The 24,903-nt window shown below is 38.9% G+C and overlaps 1 protein-coding gene across 1 annotated transcript; it reads right to left on the bottom strand.

Annotated features, from left to right (window-relative positions):
- Positions 1–1,083: 1,083 nt before the first annotated feature.
- Positions 1,084–21,363, bottom strand: CCDC34 (coiled-coil domain containing 34). The gene is made up of 6 exons (XM_061356567.1): positions 21,076–21,363; positions 16,722–16,854; positions 13,803–13,910; positions 4,852–5,010; positions 2,997–3,138; positions 1,084–1,423 (listed from the first exon to the last, which is right to left on the bottom strand). Exons 1-6 carry the CDS (start codon positions 21,261–21,263, stop codon positions 1,215–1,217), a joined length of 939 nt encoding a protein of 312 aa, XP_061212551.1. The 5' UTR covers positions 21,264–21,363; the 3' UTR covers positions 1,084–1,214.
- Positions 21,364–24,903: the final 3,540 nt, after the last annotated feature.

Below are 24,903 nucleotides of genomic sequence, written 5' to 3' on the forward strand. Positions count from 1 at the left end.
CCCTAACTATTCTATGATTCTATAACTGTAGTCAATGGTTCCTTGTTTGCCTATGCTTGACTTTCTTCATTGAGATGAACAATCCTGGAGCTTAGAGGAAACAGTCCCTGAAAATCACCAGCTCTCCTGGGTTGTTTTTTTCCACGACCATATTTCATGGGATGCTTCCAAGTTCCTCAGCAAGACAAAATCTGCTCTCCTGAAGTTCAGGGTCCTGCTACTATTTATTCCCTCCTCTTGGGATCCTGAACTCCACCATCTCATGGTCATTGCAGGCAAAGCTACACCAAACTTTCACGTCCCTGACCAGTTCTCCCTTGTTTGTACATATCAGGTTTAGTAAAGAGCCTCCCCTTTGTCAGCTTCTTTACCAGCTGTGTCAGGAAGCTACCAGTGCTCTCCAGAAACACCCTTGACTCCTTGTGGCCTGCTGTATTGCCCTTCCAGCACATTCCAGGGCAGTTCAAGTCTTCCTGTGACTCCAGAGCCTGCAATAATAAGACTTCTTCCAACTGCCTGAATAATGTCACATACTTCTTCCTGATCAGCTGGTCTGCAATAGATGCCCACCACAACACTGCCCACCTTGGTCTCCCTCTTTAATCTTGACTTGTTAGGTCTCAGCTACTCATTGGTCCTCAAGCAAAACCTGATGTGTACCTTCTGCTCCCTCCCCTCATTGCTAACCCAGCCCGAGATTAAAAAGCCTGCCAGCCATCCACTGCAGTGCTCCAGCGATGTAAGCTATCCCACTACATCTCTGTGATCCCAATTACGTTATAGCCCTGCAACTGCAGACAGGTCTTGAATTTCTTCAGGATTAAGCCAATAATCGCTTTAAAGACTGTTTTAATTAGCACCTTTAAAATAACCCAGTAATATTGGTGCCCCAAAGAAAAATCACATAGACAAAAGAACTCATTCAACAGCAAAAGAGGAAAGGAAAAAACAATCCCATGCATTTTATTGGTATGGCTCTACAGTCCCATTACAACTGGCTAAATATGAATTCTTTTGGTTTGGGGTTGGGTTTGTTTTCATTTTTATTTGAGGGTTTGGTGGGGTTTTTTCCTTTTTTCTCTCTTTTTTTGTGGTTTGTTTGGCTGGTTTTCGGTTTTGTTTCTTGGGGGTCTTTTTGTGTGTGTCTTTTTTGGTTTTACTAATACTTCTGGCTCAGTTCACTCAAGATCCTAAGAACAGTTCTGTTTTCTGTGTTACAACTGTTTGCTGCTCAAGGATCTAACGCAGGCTTTCTCCTTAGGCTTGTAACTTACTATAGGCAAAGACACATATGACTGAGAAGATACAGGTCTCTTCTTCAAGGTAAGAACACTGTCTTCCTTTGGAGGAGGCACATGTACAGGTTTCCAAGGAATGGGATTACAATATGCTGGAACTGGATACAAATTCCCATCAGCACACCCTAAAATGTTTAGAAAATACATGTAACTAAAAAAGATTATTTACACTACAAGCTTCATAGTGCAAGCAGTTATAATAATCATCTGGACTAACGAATTCAACAGCACCTGCAGGGGAAGACAGCATAAGCACATCATACAATTTCAATTATTTTCTTATTTTTACCAATAACTGGCATATTCTTCATCTCTATTTAAAATAATAAGCAGGTCGGATGCTTAACATTCATAATGCTTAATCCTTTGTGTAAAAGCTTTAAATGTCTATGACTTAGCTACTCTGTATTATTTCAAAGTATTTATAAATAAAACTTCCTGCCACCACGTATGCAAAGCTCACATATTTTTCCATCATTGCCTAACTGCTATTCTTCATTTTATTGAGGAAAAAAACCACTAATTTTCCACGTATACATTAATAACCTGCAATGAATAACTCAGGGCCCATAAAGCAGTATGAGAAAACATGAAATGAAACAGAAGAAACATGTTTCCCATCAGTCATTTGTCTGCAGTGAAACTTCAGTGCATACATCGTGGTTGGGTGAAAGAGTCTGTAACACATTCTATTGCATGAACACAACTGAGTAGAGAACTATGCTTTGGAAATCACTTAAACAAGTGATTGCAGCTGTGGGGAAGTAATGAAGGTCCAAAACAAAACATGAGGGTAAGGTATATCACCATTTATAAACATATGGAAGCAAAAGAACTCCACTTGCTTGACACATTTTTCTTAAACATTCAGAGGTTGGAATTTAGATCCCAAAATATTTTCTGTTGACAGCTTGAATAATAGCAATTCTTTTAAGTCTAAAAAAAATATAGACAAAATAATATATATATATTTTAAGTATTAATTAAGCACACAAACATATAATTCAATTCTATTTCATATTGCTCTCTGCTTTTGTACCATCTGAGATGACAGAAAGTACTAAATAAAGTGAGACTCACAAAACACCCCACTATCAACAGCATTCTCTTTAACAGTTCCCTTTCAAACAAAAAAGGAATATGGTTAGAGAAGGTAAGAAGGTATGATCCAGGTGTAAAGTTAAATGGAAAGGAAATCCTAGCTGAGAATGCAGGTTGATTCCCAACTCTTCTTTTTTAGACAGGACTTTAATCAGTCTCTTATTAAGTTTTCCAGCTCAAAAAAACACTTCCTTTCTAAGCTGATTCAGGTGTGAGAAGGTGGCACACATCATCTGTAACACAAACACTAACTTTACCAGGATTCTAACATAACTGATTTGCTTTACAGGAACCGGCAATTGGTTCTAGTGATTCTTATGCCAAATTAGAAAAATGAGATCAAAATCAGTTATCATTTGGTATGTCACATTATTCTCCCAAACAATGTAATTTTCATCCCAAATAGCACGAAGGGCTACAATAATGTACAAAGGGCCTCACAGTAGAAGCTTCTCTGATTTACACCATGAGATATTCATTCCTGTGTGCCAAAATTAGATATTGGAAGAAAATCTTAAATGGGCTTCATTTTACATTAAAAGTTTAGAGGGAAGGAACCACAAACCTAAGTCATGGCATACGTGTAGAAATACAAACCTGTAGTCTTCCCACATGGAAAGCCATAACCATTTAAAACAGGGCGTGGTTTATTTCTAGCATTATGTAGCCATTCCTTAAAGACCTTCTCTGATCTTGTTTTCTTCTCCTGTAGCTCAGCTTCCCTTTCTCTTTCTTTTTCCTAAAAATAAAACAAAAATCTAAGATACTTAGAGACAAAGCCCTGTACAATATACACAAAATGGTAAAATACATCTTTTGCAGATTCCCAGACTGCTAAGTATATTTCAATGCTTTCAAATACATTTTCCTGACAATAGAAGAGTTACTTTCTTTTTTTTTTTTTTCTTTAAGTCGTGGAAAAAAGTAAAAAAAAAAAAACAAACCCAAACAAACCAACTTCCACATTAATCCAGTGTTTCTCTGAGAAAAAAAACTCTAAGAAACCTTTTTGAAGACTACATACAGAAGGTATTCTGAACATAATGGGCAGATGACCAGGGCCTACTGTGCTGCAGTTAGCCTAAAGAGGCTATTGCATCTGGGACAGCCACTCACTCTTTCTCTCATCTACCCATATTCATGCAGCCCTGGGTTAGCTATAACTGTGTTCCCTTCAAGCCTGCAGCAGGCTTGGGGAACCATTAATCAGAAAAAAGCGTAAAACTAGTATGTTTAGGCACAGCATTTAGATTTAAACTCAGTTTAATTGATACCATGAACACAGCTTATAAGAACTTGTGTAATGAAGACATGTCTAAAAAGAACACATGCGGTTTAAATGTTTGACTTTCATTTTCTTGGGTTTCCAAGTCTTGTGCTCTGCATTTTAGAGCTCAGCAGAGACACAGAATCAATTTGTTAATCAGGAAATAAACACCACCAGTACAGAATATTTAATTCTGTAATTATATGGAAATATTCTTTAATTATATGGGAAATTTCAAGATACTGAGAAACTGATATAATTAAGGCCTGAAAATTGATCTGATACAGTTGATGGTATTTTAAAGTTAATCTAAAGAAATTATTATATGCACTTGTGAAATACTTCCAAATGTGTTCTGCACTTTAAGAATAACTGCTGCAATGTCAAGAGGAATATAGAGAAGTTTTTCTCACCATAATCCTCCCCACACTTAGCTACAACAGTAGTGTAATACTCCTATAATATTACATATTCTACTGAAAAATAAAACTGTAATGTTAATTAAATTAAAATAAACCAATCAATCAACTTCACAAATAAGGTAGTCATACATTTCATAGTTTTAAGCCATAATCATTACCAACATGTGATACTTCAGAGGAATTCTGGATGATTCCTGCAAGCATAGCCTTGTTAGAGCATTTGTTCTAGTAAACTAGAGTACCTCAAAGGCTGTCCTTTAGAAAGCTTAAAATAAGTAAGAGGTCTTCTGACACTCACTATGAAAATACATAGGTAATTAATTAATATGAAATAACAGTAAAATTATAACTCCTAGCATTAGATTGGTACAGACAGATACAAAGTAAAATGCTTTTCATCAGAAACATGTGCAAGTGTAATAATACTAGAACAGTGGTGCTGGGAGAAAATTGTGCATATATGCAATTGCCTATTTTCTGTCTGGGTCAGCCAGAGTTACCATAGGTCTAAGTACAATTGCAGGTGGTTTGCAGTAGACTAATAACCAAAATGCATTACTATGCATCCTGCTTTGCAGACTGTATCCCTGTGTCCTTTCAGAAGTTGTAATGTGAATGGACACATCACATTACAACTTCTGAAAGTTTTTTTTCACATACGACACTGCCATTTGATAAATTCCACTCAATTTCATCAACCAATACATTTCATAATTCTGTATTTAGGTAACTCCATCCAAATAAATTATTAGTTGATCAATACCTGCTCTTTCTTCCTCTTTTCTGCCTCTTCAGCTCTCTTCTTCTTTAACCATTCATTATACTTTACTTTAGCCTTTTCTTGTAACTGCATCTTTTCTAGTTCCCTTGTGGCTTTTTCTGCCATTTCTTTGCTCAACTTTCGTTCCTTTTCCCTTTTTTCCTACGTGAAATAGATTGAATAAACAGAACAGAAACTTTTCAGTATATTTCAATAAGCAATTCTTAGGAGGACTACAGTTCGTTGTATTACATAATTACAAACAAAATTATCACAGACCTGAGAAAAAGAAACATTGTAAGGTCTTTGAAAACAGAAGCAATCATCACCAGGTCCCAGTTAAAGTAATTTTAAACATAGAAAAATGTCACAAAAATGTGATACAAAAATTACTTTCAGGATTCCTTTTGCTACTATGTTTACTACTTTGTTTGATTTGGTCAACATTTTTTAAAACACTTCAGACACTTCTCAGTTTTTCTGGGAAAGAAATATATGCGGCAGTTCTTGACAATGACATGTTAGGTTTACTTTTCAGTGAATCCAGAGCAAACTACAGTTCCAAATGGAAGTCAGACAACTTGTCCCCTTCTGAGAGTCATTGAGATACGCAGATTGTTCAGGACACAAAAACAACATAGTTCATGTTTTATGTTCATGTATTCTCTACATTTTTTTATTCTTTAGTTTATTTGCATACCGACTTCTATGAATCCATCTACACATTTATCCTCTTAAATGATGAGAGGGAAAATAAGAAAACACCTTTTAGGGTAGGCAAAAAGTGGGAACAGCGTGAAGTGAAATTGCTGTATAATTGTATAATTTGAAAGATACAATACACAGAGGTTTCGTTCACTTCTACATATTTTCCATGTTTTGACGACCATTCTCTAAGCAAACAAGCACACACAGATAGCCTTTTCTTGATCTGAGCAGGAGGTATTTTCAGTGGAAGACCAACCATAGCTCTCCCATCCCTTCCCTTTCATAACCTTTATCAGATGTCTGGGATTCTACTGATACAGCACTATTTCTGCTCAGTTTGCTTAGCTCTGAATAATCTGCATACACACATAAAGGCGAAGATATTTACCAGACAAGCTGCGCACATGACTCGGAAGAGAGGCAGAAGATTTGACATCAGTTTCCACTTTACATAAAAGAACTCTTGAATAAAATTATTTTTCTTTAAAGGAATCTTTTTTCTTTTATGCATACTTCTCTTGAATAAAAGGAGATGAGTAGTTTAGCAGAACTTATGCTGACTCAAGAATGATTCTAGTTGGCAGTACGGAAGTTAAGAGCCTGTAACTACAATTGCAAAGTATAATAAATAAATGGAAAAGCAGAAAACCACACATCCCATTTTGCCTCTTCTAAGCTATGGGTCTTACACAAAAAACATGAAAATAAATATAGGAAAAAAGTGAAAATGAAAAAGAAAAACAATAATGGGCCCCTTCCATAGCTAGGGGGACTGCTCAATAATGGGCAACAATTACAAGCAGAAAATAGCCTAAAAACCTTTCTGAAGACTGTAATCAAAAGGCGGGAATCTTCTTAAATTATCTTTACTCACAATACTTCAGATGAGTTTAGCTACTATCTCGGCTGACCCAAAGTTAAATTGGGTCCTATGTAAACAATGATATGCCATGCACGCTACCATGAAAGCTACAACTATTGCTAAATGTTACTTCCAGTGAGACATCATCAAGATGGGGAGGCTTTCTGAGGAACTGCAGACTTTGTAGCTGCCTAGAAATTATTCTGCAAGCAAATCAGAAACGCTTCCTCTTTCTCTCATGCACAGAACAGCTTTTCATTCATAAAGTTAGTATACACCAAATTCCCAGCTGCTTTAATAACCTGTTTCATGTCAAGTTCCTGTCACCCTGGCCTTCTCAAGCTTTCCCTCATCCTACCTACTTTGGCTTACACAAGCCTATAAAAAATGCTAGGAATGTGCATATTAATGTACACGTTATTCAATCCTCCTTCCACATTACATGGGGGGAGGGAAATTATGTAATTTGTTTGTGCTTGGTGTTGTCAGATTGGGTTTTAAAAATTCTCTTTCATCCTGCATTTCAAACAGACATAATCTATTCACTAAGCCTCTAGAAAAATTTACCTACACTTCAAAATATGATTACAGGTATTACATAAATTAAAGTATTGATTGTAAAACATCCAATTATTAATTGCAAGAAAGGTTTGTTCTCCTTCCACTCCACCCCAGCACATTATTAAGGAGAAATGATACAAATCTGCCCTGTGGGTTTACTGCTCTAGGCTGTGATCCTATCAAGCCTTGGAAACTACTGAATCCTGTGCTAAGTCACTTCTTGGAAATCCCCCACCCAGAACAAACCCAGCTGTGCCACAAGCAGAGGTGGTGACTCAGTAGGCAGCATGTGTGTCATGGAGTCAGTATCAATGCCTCATCAGCAGAACAACTATTCAAGAAAAATCAGACCTCTGTGTATGAGGAGAACTGGCAAAGGAATTTAAAATTTGAAGAAGTATTCCACTTTCTTCCTAGCAGAAGGTAGAAATATGAAATAATTGTCCAGGCAGAAAAAAGCCCAATTGCCATTGAAACAGGAACAATGGGGGGGAAATTAATAAAATATATGAGAGGCTGGAAAGGGTACAATACAGAGCTGCTTTCTGTTCCGCATTTTCTATGTGGATGCCACTGAACAGATATCTTTCCAGAAATTAATGTTGGGTTTATATTTTTTTAAGAGAGTTCTTATGGCAAACCTTTCCCATTTTCTGGTCTGCAGAACGAAACAACACTTTTCATAGGTAACTGTTGGTTCTATTTTACAGCTGTTTGCTCTGACATCTTAGCTACCACATGCTAGCACTATTTGCTGCTGATGGTAAAATGTAGGAAAAGTCCACATTACTAGCAGCAGAACATACATCCAAATTTCCCTGTTTATCGACATAATAATCCTGAGCATCAATCACAGTTAGCAGCCTCAGAAATCTCGGTTGTTCAGCCAATTTTTATTATGTTTTCAGTTTAGCCATATTACACAGCTCAGTCACCAAGCCTAGCCCACAGAAATACTTTAATCTAAGAGGCCAGAAAGGAGGTCAGTGAAACAACACTGAGCTGCATCTGTCTACTGGCAGGCATGTTTATGATTTACTATTCCAGTTCACACAGTCAGTACAAATCCCGCTGCAGTCTAGTAACTGGAGAATTTTAAGATGGTTACATATGTGCATCTTTCTCCCAAACCATGTCCTTTTATGTGGGTATTCAATATATGTGACAAGCAGAAAGTCTTAGTGTAATTAGTCCTGGAACACTCTCAGAGGCTTCAGAAGAGCACAGACTCCATGAATTCTGTTAAAACACACAGGCATTCCTGTTTCAGTCATCTGCCACTCTGACCTCCTCTTCCAGAAGTGTATCTAAAACTCATTCTAACATTAAACGTTAAGAATTACTTCATTCTACTTACAGTAGAAAGTAAGTCTGAATAAAATTATGAGCCACATATAAACTACAGTTATAGCACTGGCCATGCACAACCTCACTGAAAAGTTTTGTTTGAAGACACATCAACACTGTGCTAAAAAGTAAAGTACATTGTAAAGTACTCCAGGTCTAGATGTGGAAAACCCCACAATATGCAGACAAAAACTCTTTAATTAAGGCCAGTCACAAAGAGAGTTTAACTATGTAAAGACAGACTTAGGTAAATAAACAGGAAACTTAAATTCTTAAATGCAGTTAGTACTCAGGAGTGGAAAGTATGCTAGATTTTAAGCTTCCTCCACAAGTACTTTCTTGAAAGGGCTCAGTTTTAAACAAGGTGAACATCCCAGAATCTGTGTCAGCTCTAAACTGTCTGCAAAAACCACAGCACATCGGACTACATAAAATGTAGCAGCAACCACTGCTTTGACTGAGAATGTTAGCTGTTAGAACATTAACCTAGGACAGGGAAAATCCAGATTTCATCGCCTTTCTGCCTGAGGGGATTCAAACTAACATGTCCCACTGTGGGGAGAAGATTCCATCTACCAAGCTGCAGGCTGGGATGATAGGATTCTCCACTCTTCTGTTGAAGAGGTACCACTCCTCGCCAAATAATTAATAATCCATTGGATGAAAGAAAGAGAGCAGGAGTGAGCATGACTTTTAACTTGAAGTCATGGTCAAGCTGCTGAACCATCTGTGTTCTTTGTTACAACAGTGAGATAAAGTATGCATTAAACAATATATCTTTGGAGTAACAGCTGGAATCTAATTCTCTCTTCTGAGAAGAATTATGAGGCACACCAAGAAAGGGAAGTCTGCTGCAACGTTCTCATTGTCACTCATTATTTGACAGTGTGTTGGTCTTTGGCTTTCCTATTTTGTACTGATTTTTCCTTCTTATGAAGACTACCAGGCAATAGCAAAGTAAATTGTAAGAATAATGCAGAAAGTATTACAAATGATAGAGTCAAATTAAGATTAGTATTAGAATAATTTTTTTTCCAATATAAAATTTGTAACTTCACTACTTGTGCTCTTATAACTTTGCTATCACCTTAATATAGGTATCACATTAATATAGCATGAAGTATTATATGTCAGTTAAAGATCAATGACAAGGATGTTAACAGCATGAGTTTCAGAATTACATGGTTTTGGGGATGCAATCATTCCACTTTTGAGATAGCAGTTATTGTTGCAAATACGTATATTACATATGTACTGGGTTTTGGCTGGGATGGAGGTAATTTTCTTTATAGCAGCTCCTGCTGTGCTATGCTTTGGATTTGTGATGGAAACAGTGTTTTGCTGTTCTTACTGCTGAGCAGTGCTTATACAGCTTCAAGGTTTTTTTCTTTCTCATACCACTCCACCAGCAAGCAGGCTGAGGGTGCACAAGGAGTTGGGAGGGGACATGACTAGGACAGCTCACTCCAGCTGACTCAAGGGATATCCCAGATCCAGAGCATATAAAAGCTGGAGGAAAGCAAGAAAAGGAGGGATGCTGGGAGTGGTGTCTTCCCAAGTAACTGTTATGGGTGATGGGAGCCCTTCTTTCCTGAAGACGGATGAACACCTGCCTGTCCATGGGAAGTGGGGAATGAATTCCTTATATTGCTTTGCTTGTGTGAGCAGCTTTAGCTTTACCTGTTGAACTGCCTTTATCTCAGCCCAGGAGTTTTCTCACTTTTACCCTTCCAATTTAACCAGCCCCACTGTGGGGGAGGGAATGAGCAGCTGTGCTGGGCTGAGCTGCCTACTGGAGCTAACCCACAATATGTAATCTAAAGATGTGTAGATGCCTTCAGTGGCATTGTTTAGTGGTGTACTTGACAGTGCTGGGGTAACAGTTGGACTTGATAATCTTAAAGGCCTTTTCCAACCTGTTTCTGTATGTACACATGTGCATATGCACAAATTGAATACTGTAGATATTTCTAAGTTCATATTCTATCAGCATTCTAAGAATGAAGTATTTTTGCAGAGGAGGGTGAAGCGATGGTGGTTGTTGGGGTTTAACTTAATTCAGTGGTGGAGAATAACGACTGAAGTTAACTTATGTGTTCAGTATCTACAGGAAGTCAGCAGGTAAACATGAAATGATAGATTTCAAGGGTCTCTTTTTGTAATGATAAATTCTAGGCATTCTTTGGTTTTATTTTCAATAAAAAACTTAATTCCTCTAAGTATGGGTCCTTTCTTGCTGAGAAAAAAAACCACATAAAGCACCAGAATGAACTTACACAGAGAAACTAAGCTTTCATGAGCATTAATTCTAACCTGAAAAAATGAGACAGCAGTTAAGTTTTCAATACCTGTGCAAGATTTAGTTCTATGATGTGATAGGGATTGAGGACATTGATTCCCTTCTTTTCAAATTTCACGGTTCAGCTATTAGTTGGCTATGCAAGGGCTCTCAACCAAACTGGAGACTAAATACAGCAATTAGCAACCAAGCAACTAATTAACAACCCTGAAAGATTAAGACAGATTCTAATGGCTTTGCTGTTCAGTCCTGCATACCACTCAAATCAAGGCTAATTTAAAAGTGAAAACAAGACACTGAACGCCAGCTTTATTTGCTCAGCATTTATAGTCATGACACCTTATTTTTATTAATAAATCTATCAGTAACTGAGAAATAGAAGTTTTAGTTACATACAAAATCATGTCGGGCTTGTGCAGATTTTCTTCTGGAATCAAAGGAGTGTTTGTAGATATTTTAGTGTTAAAATATTGATTTTAATAGATGAAATATTGATATTCCAGTGACTTCTTAAAAAATAAAGCTCTACTACATCTAAATCAAAACAAGTCCAACAGACTTGTGATTATGCAAAAATGACTCCACTTTAGGAGAGAGAAAAATAAGACTACCTTTGTCCTCCAGAAATCTGGTATCTTACTGGAAACTGTAAAGGCATTAGTAGAACCAGGACAGCACCTGACAGTTAATTTTATTAAACATTCAATTCCTATTGAGCTGGAAAATGTTGTCATATTTGCATAAACATATTTCACAACTTAGAATGTTCTTCGATAGTTCATATTTCAAAGTATTACTTCTAGCTCATTTACAACCTTTCAAATCACAAAAGCTACTTACATAGAACATTAAATGGCTATGGTTCCTTTATTTTCAAAAATAGCTTATGTAAAATAATTGGAAGCATCAAAAAATTCACAGCATATAGTTTTAAATATATATTGAAACAATAAAAAGAAACCTGCCAGAGAATGGGGCTCAAGCTTTGCTTCCTAACCTGACCCAAAAGCACTATGTTTAACAGTAAAAGTATCACAATTGACATTGCCATGCAATAAAATGCAAGAAAACTTGCTTGGCATACAAAAACACAGCAGAATTCTTTTATGCACAAACATTCTACTTCACCAGGAAGAGCTCCAGCCACACTGCCCAAGTGACAGAAAGCAAAAGCACGGACTGGGAGAATGAAGACCTGTTGTAGGAGCAGATCAGGTTCAAGATCATCTAAGGAACCTGAAGATGCATAAGTCCATGGGACCTGACAAGGTGCATCCGTGGGTCCTGAGGGAACTGGTGGAGCAAGTGGCTAAGCCACTATCCATCATACTTGAAAAGTTGTAGCAATCTGGTGAAGTTTGCACTGACTGGAAAAGGGGAAACATAACTCCATTTAAAAAACAAAAACAAAAACAAAAACAAAAACGACCCAGGGAACTACAGGTCAGCCAGTCTCATGTCTGTGTCCGGCAAAATCACACAGCAGATCCTCATGCAATTTTAAACACCTTCCTTCTTAGTCATTGAGTTGACATGTTTATCCTTCAGCCTATGTCCAGATCCACAAAAAATCTCGTGGAAAAAGTGGTAAGGTCTATGCAGCATATCCTAAAGACAGCTAAGCTTTTAAGCTCAGTTTGTTCTTGATTTCACTCAAGAACATTTTCTGTGGTTTACAGAAAAGACTAGCTAATGAATCATACAATTTAAATGAAAATCAGATTACTTTTGGTAAAAGCTTGCGACATGGCCTAAGGATGACCTTATCCTTCCAAAATCTAACATGATAAAACTCCAAACACAATTACGTTTTATCTTCATCCTCTGGGCTGACCTGATTAGCATTAAAAAAACAACCCTCCTATTTCCATTAACAACAGCAAAGAAGTTCAGTAAATCCACAAAGACAAAGGTCCAAGGAGCACCCAAGCAGGTAGAAATTGACAGGAGCTGAAGATGGGATAGGGAGGAGAGAAAATGAAAAATTTCCCTGTTTTGAACTGTGAACAATTTTAAGAGGCAGCTCAAACTCTTCCAAGCCAGCAAGTAACTACAGACATCTACAATTTAATTTGCATTTTAGAAGAGGAAAACAGCATTTTTAGCACTGAATAATAAATTTTCTACCACTTTTTTCTGTGTATTTGAATAAGGAAGAATCTTTTTTACATCATAACAAATGCTTAGATCAGGACTGGTTCTGGAGTAGGTTTATGCAAATCATCCAGCCAGCATGGAGACTAAGTAACCTAGGTTAGATCAACACCACAGGTTATTCTCACAGTTCTAGACTGAATCTTGAGTTCTGAAATGGTGAAGACAAATGTATAAGGTTTGGATATCCAGCTCAGCTAGTGCCACTGTGATATCTTTACTCAATTTTCATCTCATTTTATTCAGTACCAGAGTACTGAACAGTAAACAACTGGCACTGCTAAGACTGTAAGCCAATGAATGCATGTGCCCATGAACTACCAGGGGTTGAACAAGCCTAAGTGTCTGGGGCGTTCCATTTCTGTCCCTTGCTTTGTGCAACACAGAGCTGTATGGTGTCACATTGTGTCCGATTCTGACCCTGGACATAGACATCCCTCTCAAGAGACCTTAAAAAAAATTTTGATCCCCCTCATAAATGACTTTTTGGATGAAGGAATTCCCAATTGTATACTGTGGCCTACAGAGAATTTCCTGAACCTGGCCTCACACCTCAATTATCCCTCTGAACTCTAGCATACTATTTGCCTGTCCACAATGTTACTTGACTCAAATCTTCTGGCTCTACCTGATGCACAAGACATTGCAGACAATCAAGACATACACTCTACCCAAAATGCTTCAGCACTGAACCTAGGAAGTCATAAACAGTAAGGTATACTGAAGACCAGACTCCAGCTGTAACTAGCAGAAGGCTAACACACAAGATGTAGGCCAATTGTCAGTTATATGACTACTCAGAAAACAAATCTCTTTATACCTTATAGAAAGAAAAAAAAAATAAAAAAAGAAAGGAGTCTTGGAAAAATGTTTAACTGTGTTGGCATGGTTTTAGAATTCTCAACTGAAACAGCCATTCATTCCAACTAACAACAGGTTGTCCAAACAGTCTACGTAAATTTTACATAGATTTATTTAAAGCATGGTATTTGCTCGAATATTTGCAGCCAAAGCAGTATTTACCTCCTCTCTTTTTTTCTGGACCCATTCTTTATGCTTCTCTTCAGCCATCCTTTTCCTCCTTTCACATTCTTGCTTTTGCTTCATCTTCTCAATCTGTATATTCTTTTCCTAATTAAAGAAAAAGTATACATCTTAAATCTGTGGTGACCGCCTACACCAATACACCCAATATTGGAAAGAGTGCTGCAGTTAAAACAATGTAACCATTAGATTTAGATATTTTTCTGTCATTGAGATTTTGGAAAAGATGGATGAAAGTCACCACAAATATTAGGAAACACAAGTGTGACATTTTTAGAATAAGAACTGGAAATACGTATTTCCACTTGGAGCACTGTGTGCAGTTCTAGTGTCCTCAACGTAAGAAGGAGAGAGAACTGTTGGAGCAAGTCCAGAGTAGGGTCACGAGGATAAGGGGGCTGGAGCAAATCCTGTATGAAGATAGGCTGAGAAAGTTGGGGCTGTTCAGCCTGGAGAAGAGAAGGCTGTGTGGAGACCTCATAGCACCCTTCCAGTATCTGAAGGGGGCTTACAAGGATATGGGAGAGAGGCTTTTCAGCTGGGACTGCAGCGATAGGACAAGGGGCAATGGGTTCAGAGAAACAGGGGAGATTTAGGTTAGATATAAGGAAGAAATTCTTCCCCATGAGGGTGCTGAGGCACTGGCACAGGTTGCCCAGAGAAGCTGTGGCTGCCCCATCCCTGGCAGTGTTCAAGGCCAGGTTGGACGAAGCTTGGAGCAACGTGGTGAGGTGTCCCTATCTGTGGTAGGGGGTTGGAACTAGACGATCTTAAGGTCCTTTCCAACCCAAACCATTCTACGGTTTCAGGTTTTGGAAACAATTTATTCTTCAGCTTACTTAAATGTCCTTTCAGTCAGTGGAATCCTAATTTTTTCTACAACACTTAAAGTTTACAGACTGCTCTGCATTCAGGAAAGCACTGAAAGCTAAGTGAAATATTACTCACTTGTACCAGAAGTACCAGAAGCTTAACCGAAAGATAAAGGACAAATTTATTGAAGATATTAGCAAACTTTGAAACAAGATCTTTATTTTGAAGATGAGAAAAGAAATCCTGAAGTATCTTCATAGGACACAGAGTATATACACAATCACTTATATCTTTGCAAGGAAATTAATCAATAAAGTAAAAAGATGACTAGGACAACAGCTTCTCTAACAGTAGCATCAGCACAAAGCGATATTTTTCAATGAAAATTTAGAGACATTGAATTATTTCCATGAATTTTATGGATTTTATAGTCCCTAAGCTGCAGTCAGTTTCATAGAGAATCCCTTCTTCCTGAAAAAATAGAATCCTACACAGAAAGCTCATAGAAAACAGTCACAATATAGACAAAGTTTGAAACTACAGTTGTTGCTGTACTGAGGCAAAGTTACAGCCACTAACACCTCCTCTAAATTCTGAAACATCTGTATTACAGGGGCTGTGGTTTCTGGGAAAGGCAATGGCACTGTAAGTACCTTAGAAGACCCACATCCACTATCCACTTCAAAAGTTCACACACATTTCCCACATTCAGGGCAGTCTCGGTGCTGCTGTCAGCAAAAGACCTTCACAGTTTCTTCTTAGGATACTTTTTATATGCAAATGTAGTAACACATTTTTATATCACAATTACATACTTTGTTCTCTTCTGGCATCTTACAAAAAGGTTGATTGATATAAGCTGTTTGAGTTGCCTATATTTCAGTTTAACATCTAATGCTTTTAAAACCTTAAAAATAAATTTTAAAACATTTACCTATTCCACTGATTTCTACACAGCTTTAAGTAATGCTTATCTTACAACTGTTCTTAATATATATTTGGGAGATTTCTTCTCGATTACATTTAATACTGTATAAATGCTATCATGTGATACACACGAATAAATTGCTTTGATTATTCATCAAGACAATGTGAGAAGTCTATACACAAACTACATGTTTTACATGACACCAGAAATTACTTTGGCTCATTTTTTGTATTTAAAAATTAAAATAGGGAGAGATGCATTGAATCTAAAGGGAAAGTCATTAAATGTGTGGTGAATATTAACAGATCATACCATATTCCTCAAGTTTAACAAACTATCCTGGTGTTACGCTGCCCTCTCAGAGACTGTTCCAGAACCTTCCAGCAGTGGGTGTTTTATAAACAACATAAAACAGATGTACATTATTCACTTTACAGATAAAGACCATCACAGAAAGGTTAGGACACTACTCAAGATCAAACAGTACATCAGTAAGTGAAGTGACAAATGATCTAATTTTGACGTGACTGTTCTAACCACTACCCAATACTTACAGTATCATTTAATCAACTGCAGCTACAAATACATCAATCAAGAAAAGATACAGCTTGCACTTAATTCTGTCCCAGCCCCAGTATTCAAAATATGGAATTTTCAGGGGGGCAAAATACAGAAGGAGGGAAAAATCCTGGGACAGGGAAACCTACCCTGGGAAAGGACACCAAATAGTTGTATAATTACACATTAAGTGGGTAACAACACTGTGCCTCATATCTAACCAAGTAGCTTGGCATACTTACACCCAGCACACACCCTGCCGTGTTTTACTACCTACATGCAGGCATATGTAGCCATGATGAAAATTAAGGTACCAATTATATAAATGCTTGAGTGCTTTAAAGTCAAACCATTGCCTGGAAGTTGGATAAGCAGAGTATTAAGCAGCATCACTTCAGTGGAGCATAACATTTAGCAAAAGAGAACGCACGTAGCGTGAATCACGTCAGCATTGTCAAACACAAACGCTACAGAAGCCCAAAACACTAAAAAATAACAAACAAAACTACTTGGCTTTCCACAACAAAAAAAATAAAATAAAATTCCTGTTCTTGCTCTCTTCTATTAGACTTAACACTGAGCCAACTGCATGTATTCACCTCTGCAGCTCTAGCTTGTAAGCGGGCACGTAGCTCCTTCTCTTTTCCAATGAACCATTCTTCCCATGGTGAAAGGTTATCTTTCAAAGGTGACTCTTTTTTCTCTTCTGCTATGTCAGAGTCTTCAGCCTTCCTGAATCAAAATGAGAAATATAACAGAGTATTACCTAGATTTCATTGAAAACTTCAGCAGTGCTGCTGCCTTGCAAAATGACATTCTTTTGATGGCATATTGTGACAGCAATTCCATCATTTTTTTACTTGCTTAGCAATCTCCAGAATGAATAAATGGCATATATAGTGCACCTCTGACCATCGCCCTTATCTTCTACTTAGTAAAATCTAGCTTATTAGTCATTTTCCCCCACTCTGTTCCAAACCATGCAAGAGATTTAAGTATTACCTCTTATGAACTACACAGAAACTAACACCAGAAACATCAAAGTGTCACCTTCCTTCTCACAACCAAGGGAACCAAAGGAAATCAGACTTAACATTAACACCCTGTCCTTGGTCACAGAGAGGCTCCATGTACAAAGTGGCCTTTAGCATGAGCAAAGGATAACCGTGAGTGCTTTTTCTTCTTTCATGTCCTATAAAACTGGATTAATGATATCAAACAATCTCAGTATTAAGAATCCATTCATTCTAATAAGTGAAGTTTTCCACCCTAAAAAGCTTTCACAGGAAACATACTGTCATGGTTTAAACTCAGTTAGCCACGCAGTCTCTCCCTCCCCTCCTTCCTCCCCCTGCTCCTGGAGGGATGGGGAGGAGAATCAGAGGAATGTAACTCCCAGGGGTTGAGATAAGAACAGTCCAGTAACTAAGATATAACACAAAACCACTACTGCTACCACCAATAATAATGATAAGGGAAATAAAAGGGAAGAGAATACAACTGCTCACCACCTGCTGACCAATACCCAGCTCGACTGAGCAGTGATCTAACCTTTCCGGGTAACTGCCCCCAGTTTTACATCCTGGGCATGATGTGCTGTGATATGGAATACTCCTTTGGCTAGTTTGGGTCAGGTGTCCTGTCTCTGCTTCCTCTTGGCTTCCCCTCCTCCCTGGCAGAGCATGATTCTCACAAAGTCCTTGGTCAGAGTAAACATTACTGAGCAGCAACTAAAAACATCGGTGTTATCAGCGCTGTTCTCAGGCTAAAGTCAAAACCACAGCGCTGCACCAGCTACTAAGAAGGAGAAAAAATGACTGCTACTGCTGAACCCAGGACACATACTTAAGAAACGTGGCCTGCATACAATACTTGATGATATTATACAAGGTTCTATTAAACTTTTAATAGGATACCTTGCATAACTCCTAATTTCTGTACTCATGAATAATTCAGCAATCCTAGCCCCAGGCCAGAAATATCTTTTAAAATATTCTATACATGAACTATTTCATATATAATACAGTACAACTGGCTCAAAGTCAATGAAAACTGAGAACGTGCCGGTAGATTTCTTTACAAGATTCCTTCAATCTTATACAGAATTTTTTCGTTACAACTTAGCAGTGAAACTAGACTTCATTTCAGTATTTTATATGGATGTATGGGTTCTGGAAATACCTACCTGCTTCACTACAGTGAATAATTCTGTTTACTGAATTCAAGTTACAGAATAGGCATCCAAACAAGCATATTATGTTAATGCTCCTGAAATAAATCTTTTAAGCATAAGATAACTGTTTTTTATCAATATAAAAGTATCACATATCCACAGGGAACAGCAATACTCTCTTGCCAAACATTTTACATCCCAGTACTCTTTAGAATATACTTCTGTGACATAAAGCATTTGGGGACAATGTCATTGGTCCTAATGTCTATTATTGTTACCCACAGGTGTGTGTGCGAACATGGCTATTCACTGGCCAAGCCATAACATACCCAGGAGAACTGACTCACAGGGAAACTAACCTGGAAAAGGGTTGTTTTCCCCTGAGAGAAACCCTCTTTATACTGTGCTGCCACTGAAATGTAGCACAGCGGAACCAGCAGGACACCTTGACACAAAGACAGTGCATGGACAGACACAGCACAGTCCAAGCACTCCCAAGCCCAGCATTTTCCAGTACTTCCTGCTGCACGCCAGGGCTTTTATGCTACAGCATTAACAAAGACCTAAAATTTAACAGTTTTTAAACAGATACCTATAATAAAGGATGCAACTTAAGAATTCATAAGAGCACATCTTGTTAGAAAACAGCTCTCTGAAGGTTTATTAAAGATAAAAGTATTATGCATTCAAATTTAGGAAACCAACACTACTTTGTCCAGACTTGACATTTTGGGCAGGGACACTTCCTCAATACATTCTTTCGCTGTGCATGATTTGCATTGGGGCACCTTTTACTAGAATAACGCTGACATATTAAACCAACCTGAGAAAAATACTAGTAGAGGGACAGAATTAAGAAAAATAATATTTACTGTGTTTTCTTATATCAGTAATTACAAAGTTGAAGCTTTTGACTTCTAAAAAAAAAGTTAAAAAGAATCAGAGTAATGTTAAAAACTTGCTGTATGTAATAAATAAGAATTATCAGAAAATGAAGGTAAAACAGAGGGCAACACAAGCTCAATATGAAAAACTGCTAGGAGATACATTTCTCCTCTCTGCACTACTGTGTCTAAAGCTCTCAGATGGCACTAGACCACAGACCAGAATCCAATCCTTCAGTGCCCATCCAACTACACTCTCCCTGCATACCGATTTTTCAAGCTACACAGACCCTGAATTTCATGGGACCGTTTTCTGAAATGCTAATATGTTCACAGCTATGACCTTCTTCAGAATAATTAAAAGACTTCTTAATGTACCATATGCTCAAGTGCACATTTCTTTGTAAATAAACATCTTAAATTAGATCCTTTTGGCATTAGAACAGAAGTCTGATTAACAGAACACTGTGATTATCATATATTCACTTTAGTCATGCCATCAAACATAACCCTGATCCATAATGAAAGTATGAAAATGCCTAACACCATTTCACAAAGCTGAAAACAAGGCCTTTCTCTTTTGCAAATATTGCATTTCCCACATTAAATGTCTGCCTCCGGCTAATTTTTGTGCAGTTTTAAGAGGACAACAAAAAAGACTCTTTGAGAGAGTGTGTACATATAGCAAAGGGGGGTGGGGTGGGGGGGTAGTGGCTGTGTAAGAAGAAGTGGGTTTTATTATTATACTTTTGAGATCTTGGCAGTCACACACAGAAACTGCTAAATGAACATTTAGTAGACACTACAACACAGACCAGTATTATTCAGATGCAGTGTCTGCATGAGCAAAGTCTATATTGTGCCCGCAGAGTTTAATGAGATAGTTTCAGCTCAGGCCCTAATAGAGGTCGTCTTCAGTCATATCTTACCGCTGCAGCGAATACTGCGGCAACAGGCCCTAAAATTGAGAGCTGTCTCAAGCAGCATCTCAAGCTGCAAAGACATGCAGTGGTTTGAACCGAGTGCTACAGAACTTCAAGGTACATGAACATCACTGCTCACTGGGAAGGAGTAAAAGGAGAGTTAACAAAACCTGAAACAGGAAGGACCATAAACTGGTTCTTATCCTTCTCAGTCTGACCCTTCCCTGACTACATTTGGACACTTTCCCTGGACTTTTTCAAGTCTTTTTCAAGACATGCTTGCAAGGAAAGGTCTGTGTAGTCCATATTCCTCCGCTGCCCTCCATGGAAGCTTGAGAGCCACACTGAGCCCCTGCACCCCTGTGAAATTCAGCTGTCCTTCCCTCACCCCACTTGCTAATAACACCCACCATCAGTTATTGCACAGATCTGCAAAGTTTACATTGTGAAGACGGTATTCCAGAATAAGACAGGCACACCCTGCTCTTCCCCTTTCCATTTTAAAGGGAGAAATAAGAATTATTTATCCTCCTGTCAAGCAGAGCAGATCCCAAGGCAAGAAGACATATTAAGTTTGCATATAATTAAAAGGGAATGAAATTAAGCCACGGGAAGACCTGTGCAATGCATACACACAAAACTGCCTCTAGCTAGGTATACCAGGCAAAACAGCTCGTTAGTTTCTAAGAGCATTTAAAAGGATAACAGCAACAGTTGTACTTTTGTTAAGTTGCAAAGACCCTGAGGATCACGCTAACAGCTTACAGGTATTTTATAAACCCATGAAAATACTTAGCTAACAGAAGGTACGTCTGTAACCTGCAACTTCCTAAGATACCATAAAAACGAAGGAGCTGCCTAAAGCACTTCTCTATGCAAACAAATCTATATATGTGTGAAATAACCTTCCGGCCTCACACGAAGGCCGGCCCCGAGCTCCCTGCTCGAACCTGGGCCCGGACACAGGGGTTACCTATCGCCTCGCCGAGAGGCCGCCGCCCGCTCCTCCTCCTCGCTGCTCAGGGAGCTGGGGCGGGACGCGGGAGAGAGCGGGGAGCTGCCGGAGGGACTGAGGAGCTCCTCGGAGCTGGCAGAGGACGGCAGGATGAGGTGGACGGCCCTCCTCCTCCTTCTGCCGTGGGTCCGGGCGCCGCTGCTCATGCCGGCGAGCGGAACCGGGATTAAAGAGCAGCAGCTAACAACGGTCAATGGCTTCTTCCCGCCCGCCACCAGAGAGCACCGCTCTCCCGGCGGCCCTCGCGGCTCCCTCCTCTCCCCTTCCTCCTCCAAGCGCCGCCATGGCAACTGGGACGCCCCGCCGCCGATCTTCTCGCCCGCGCCTGCGCCTGCCGCGCCCTGCCTTAGCCTACCCTGAGGGCGGCTGCGGGCCCGCTGGCGGTTCGCATTGGGCTCTTACGTGAGCTCTGTACAGCTGTTCTTTCTTGCTGAGGAACGGTTTTACACATTTAGCCGTTCAATAAACGGGAACCAGCAACCTCACGCGTAAATGATGATTTCCAACATGTTAGCGTTTTCCAACAGCCAAGCCCAAGACAAGTGACACCTAAAATAAGCTGATGATTCAAGCATTGGAGACAACAAAATACCATTAGAACGTAAATTTCATGCCAAGTAAAGTTATAAGAAAAGCTCACGTCAGACTAACTTCTTACAAGGTGCACAGTGCAATGCCTCAGCCTTGTTAAACAGGAACCACGTATGGTTTTACATGAATGCCTGTGTTTGTGCTGCATGCAGCTAAGACATCCAGGAAGCAGAAACATTTTTTACTACATGGCTAAACAAGCGCTGAGAGCAAAGCTCCACATCATGGTGGGAATGAAACCTTCAAGTATTTCAACAGGCTGCAGCACCAAGGTAATTTCAAACCACCCAAGGAAGGCTTGAAAACCTTCCCTGGCTTTAAAGCCCAGCTCATAGTGAAGACTGGCAACAGTCTGAAAGGAAAAAAAAAGTCCTGTCTCACTGAATTGAGGAATTCTGGAGCTCACTGCACTGGGCACCTCTTGCTTATGACGGAAGACCCACAGCTGCTACTCTGGGATGGCTTGAAACTGGGAAATGAATGTCTCAAGGCAAGGCAGCAACCAGCTGCAATCTTTCCAAAGACACAAACATGTGAGCCTTTCTCTTTCCTCCTGGGAAGCCCCTCCTTGGCCACTCAAGATCAAGAACTGGGCAAGTAGCTTACATTAAGAAACCTCAGCATTGTAACAAGGTTTATGCATTGCAACAACGTATAGAGAGGGAGGCAAAAGCCAGTTCGCCTCTCAGTGGATTAAGGCATCGTTACTGGAATAGAAGTGAAGTATAAAATAATACCATTGTTATCCCTCTTCTTACTGTTCTGCCCAACTTGTCAAGCCTGCTCCACAACCACTCTGCCCTAGTTAATAACACAGGCATGGTAAGAGCCCAAACAACGTCCTTTGTTAAATACTAACGACTGAAACAACAACCCTGCAGGTTCAGGTACACCACTCCTACGGCCATAGGTGGCCTGACAAGCAGACAAACAGCATGTTATGAGGACATGCTTCACAGCAAAACCTTAATTCTGTGAATTTAGCACCATAATAGGAAAGCCTCCCTCTAAAAAGCATCTGCCCTGGCAGGAATTAATCTCCAACTCTGCTGAAGCCTAGGGCAAAATGAAAACGACACAATGAAGTTGCTGCAAATAACTGAGCTTAGTTAATACATATATATACACACCTTTATGGCTGTTACCACTGTTGAAAAATCAGCTTAATTTCTCACCAAAGAAATGGCAAAAAGTACATTCAGTCTTTCAGTGCTAACTGAACCAACACCATCATAGACTATGGAGTAAGTACTTAAAGCCATCTAACAACAGGGAGTTAAATTCAGAGTAGAGACAGAGTGGTGTATTCACAGACCTATACTCTCTGTCTGTTCAGTCATGCCAATCAGCATGTCTGAACATCCAAACACTCCTGACAAATTGCTCACAAGTAACCCCTAATTGCCATCCACAGTAGTTGAAAAACCATTTAACATAGAAAATGATGTCAAGGAAGCAATTTTACAGGTAACTAACACAGAAGAGAATTAAATTCTAGGCATAAATCAACTACCCTGAATCACTAACTACCCTGACTTGACAACTGTATGAAATACTTGAATTTGCCAAATCTTCTTTATGGTAACAGTTGAAATTTAGAAATTGAACTGTAATCTGATCAGCTCAGTCTCCAAAAACTTATCAGCCATGAGAAGGAACCTCTCAGTTCAACCTGATTACTACCTCACAGATTTAATCACAGATCTGATTATTTTCAGATTTAATGCTTAGTTCCACCCCTACACACAGGAATACGAAAAAACGTAAGGATAATCTTACTAAAAACCTCATCTTACTAAATTCAGACACAAAATAAGGCTTAGACAAGATGCCTAAAGTTTGAAAAAATGTGTATCTTAGTTTTACTTGCAACCTGGAAAAAACAAAACAAATCAAAACAAACAAACAAAACTACAACAGAAAATCTGAACCAGATATAGCCAAATTTGCCTTACTGAGTCTTCAGATATTCCAGTGTGGGGAAAAACAATGTGGCAAGCACAGGAGTGAGAAGAAAAATACTTGGCTCATGCTGTGTCAGGGCTGAACGAGCCCTGCCTATACTTGTCTACTGGCTATTTTTGTGCCTGCATTTGTCGTTCTTCTTGATGAGAGGCTGTGAAATCTAGAAGGCAATGAATTGCTTCAGTTTTCCTCTCTGGCAGAGTGTATTCACATCTCTGTGATACACCATGCTCACAGCCCTCCTGCTTTTGAACAGCCTTTGCTTCTCTAGCTCATTCGTGCTCCTGCACAAAGTCTTTTTCTCTTTAAAAGCATCAGGAACAGATTTACTTGCTCTTTTTTTGGCCTGAAATTTTGAAGGCATTTACAGGTTATGCTTTTATTATTGGAAACCAGTGACTCACTTCTCATTTTGTTACCTTCAAGTCTAAATAATTTCCCCACAGTAAATGCCACAGTGATCATTAACTACTATTTCTTAGGTAAAACCTAAATTTATAGCAGTGTTGTGCCATGAATGCAAGATCTGAAATGTGTCCATTCATGCTCCAAGTTCTTACAGTATACAACAGTGAAGAGCAATTTATGATGTATTTATCCCATTTCAGATTTCACTTCCTTAATTACTGAATCATCTTCAACTGAACATCAGTGCTAAGAGTAAATCTGTCAGACTACTGCATTGTATGTGAAAGGCAATATTAAAAACTCTTGCTAAAAATAAACTTGTTATGCTAGCACTGAAAGATCAAAAACAACTGTGTAATTAAAAGTTATTAAGTTGGGAGACACGGCAAAGGAGGCATTACCTGGTAGCTGGATTTCTCTGGGTTCTTCTTGTGTGACCATCCGTAGGTGACAGGCAATGCTGAGACAGGCAAGTTTCGCAGCACTGCTTCTTGGTATGTTGATTTCAGTAGCTACTGCCAGCAATCTCTCACCTCTACCGGTAGATAAAACCTGTGTGTGTTGGAAGACACCGGGCTGACAGCATTAAAAGATAACTGCTAGCATCAATGTAAGTCCAGAACCAGAGTGATATACAATCAAATACTGGAACACCAAATGGATCACATCCAAGCATTTTAATAGAATTTCAGTGAAGACTCATTTGTAAAACAGAGGAAGAAATAAATGCATACCAAATAATACTGTTTGAAAAAACAACAGGCTTTCTGAAAGCTGGATGGTTGGACTTCCTTCCTTACCGATTATGAAATGGCAGCTGAC

This window comes from Neopsephotus bourkii, unplaced genomic scaffold, assembly GCF_033783945.1.
Source record: "Neopsephotus bourkii isolate Nb327-2 ecotype Australia unplaced genomic scaffold, CSIRO-AGI_Nbou_v1 NB_860, whole genome shotgun sequence".
Lineage (NCBI taxonomy): Eukaryota > Metazoa > Chordata > Aves > Psittaciformes > Psittacidae > Neopsephotus > Neopsephotus bourkii.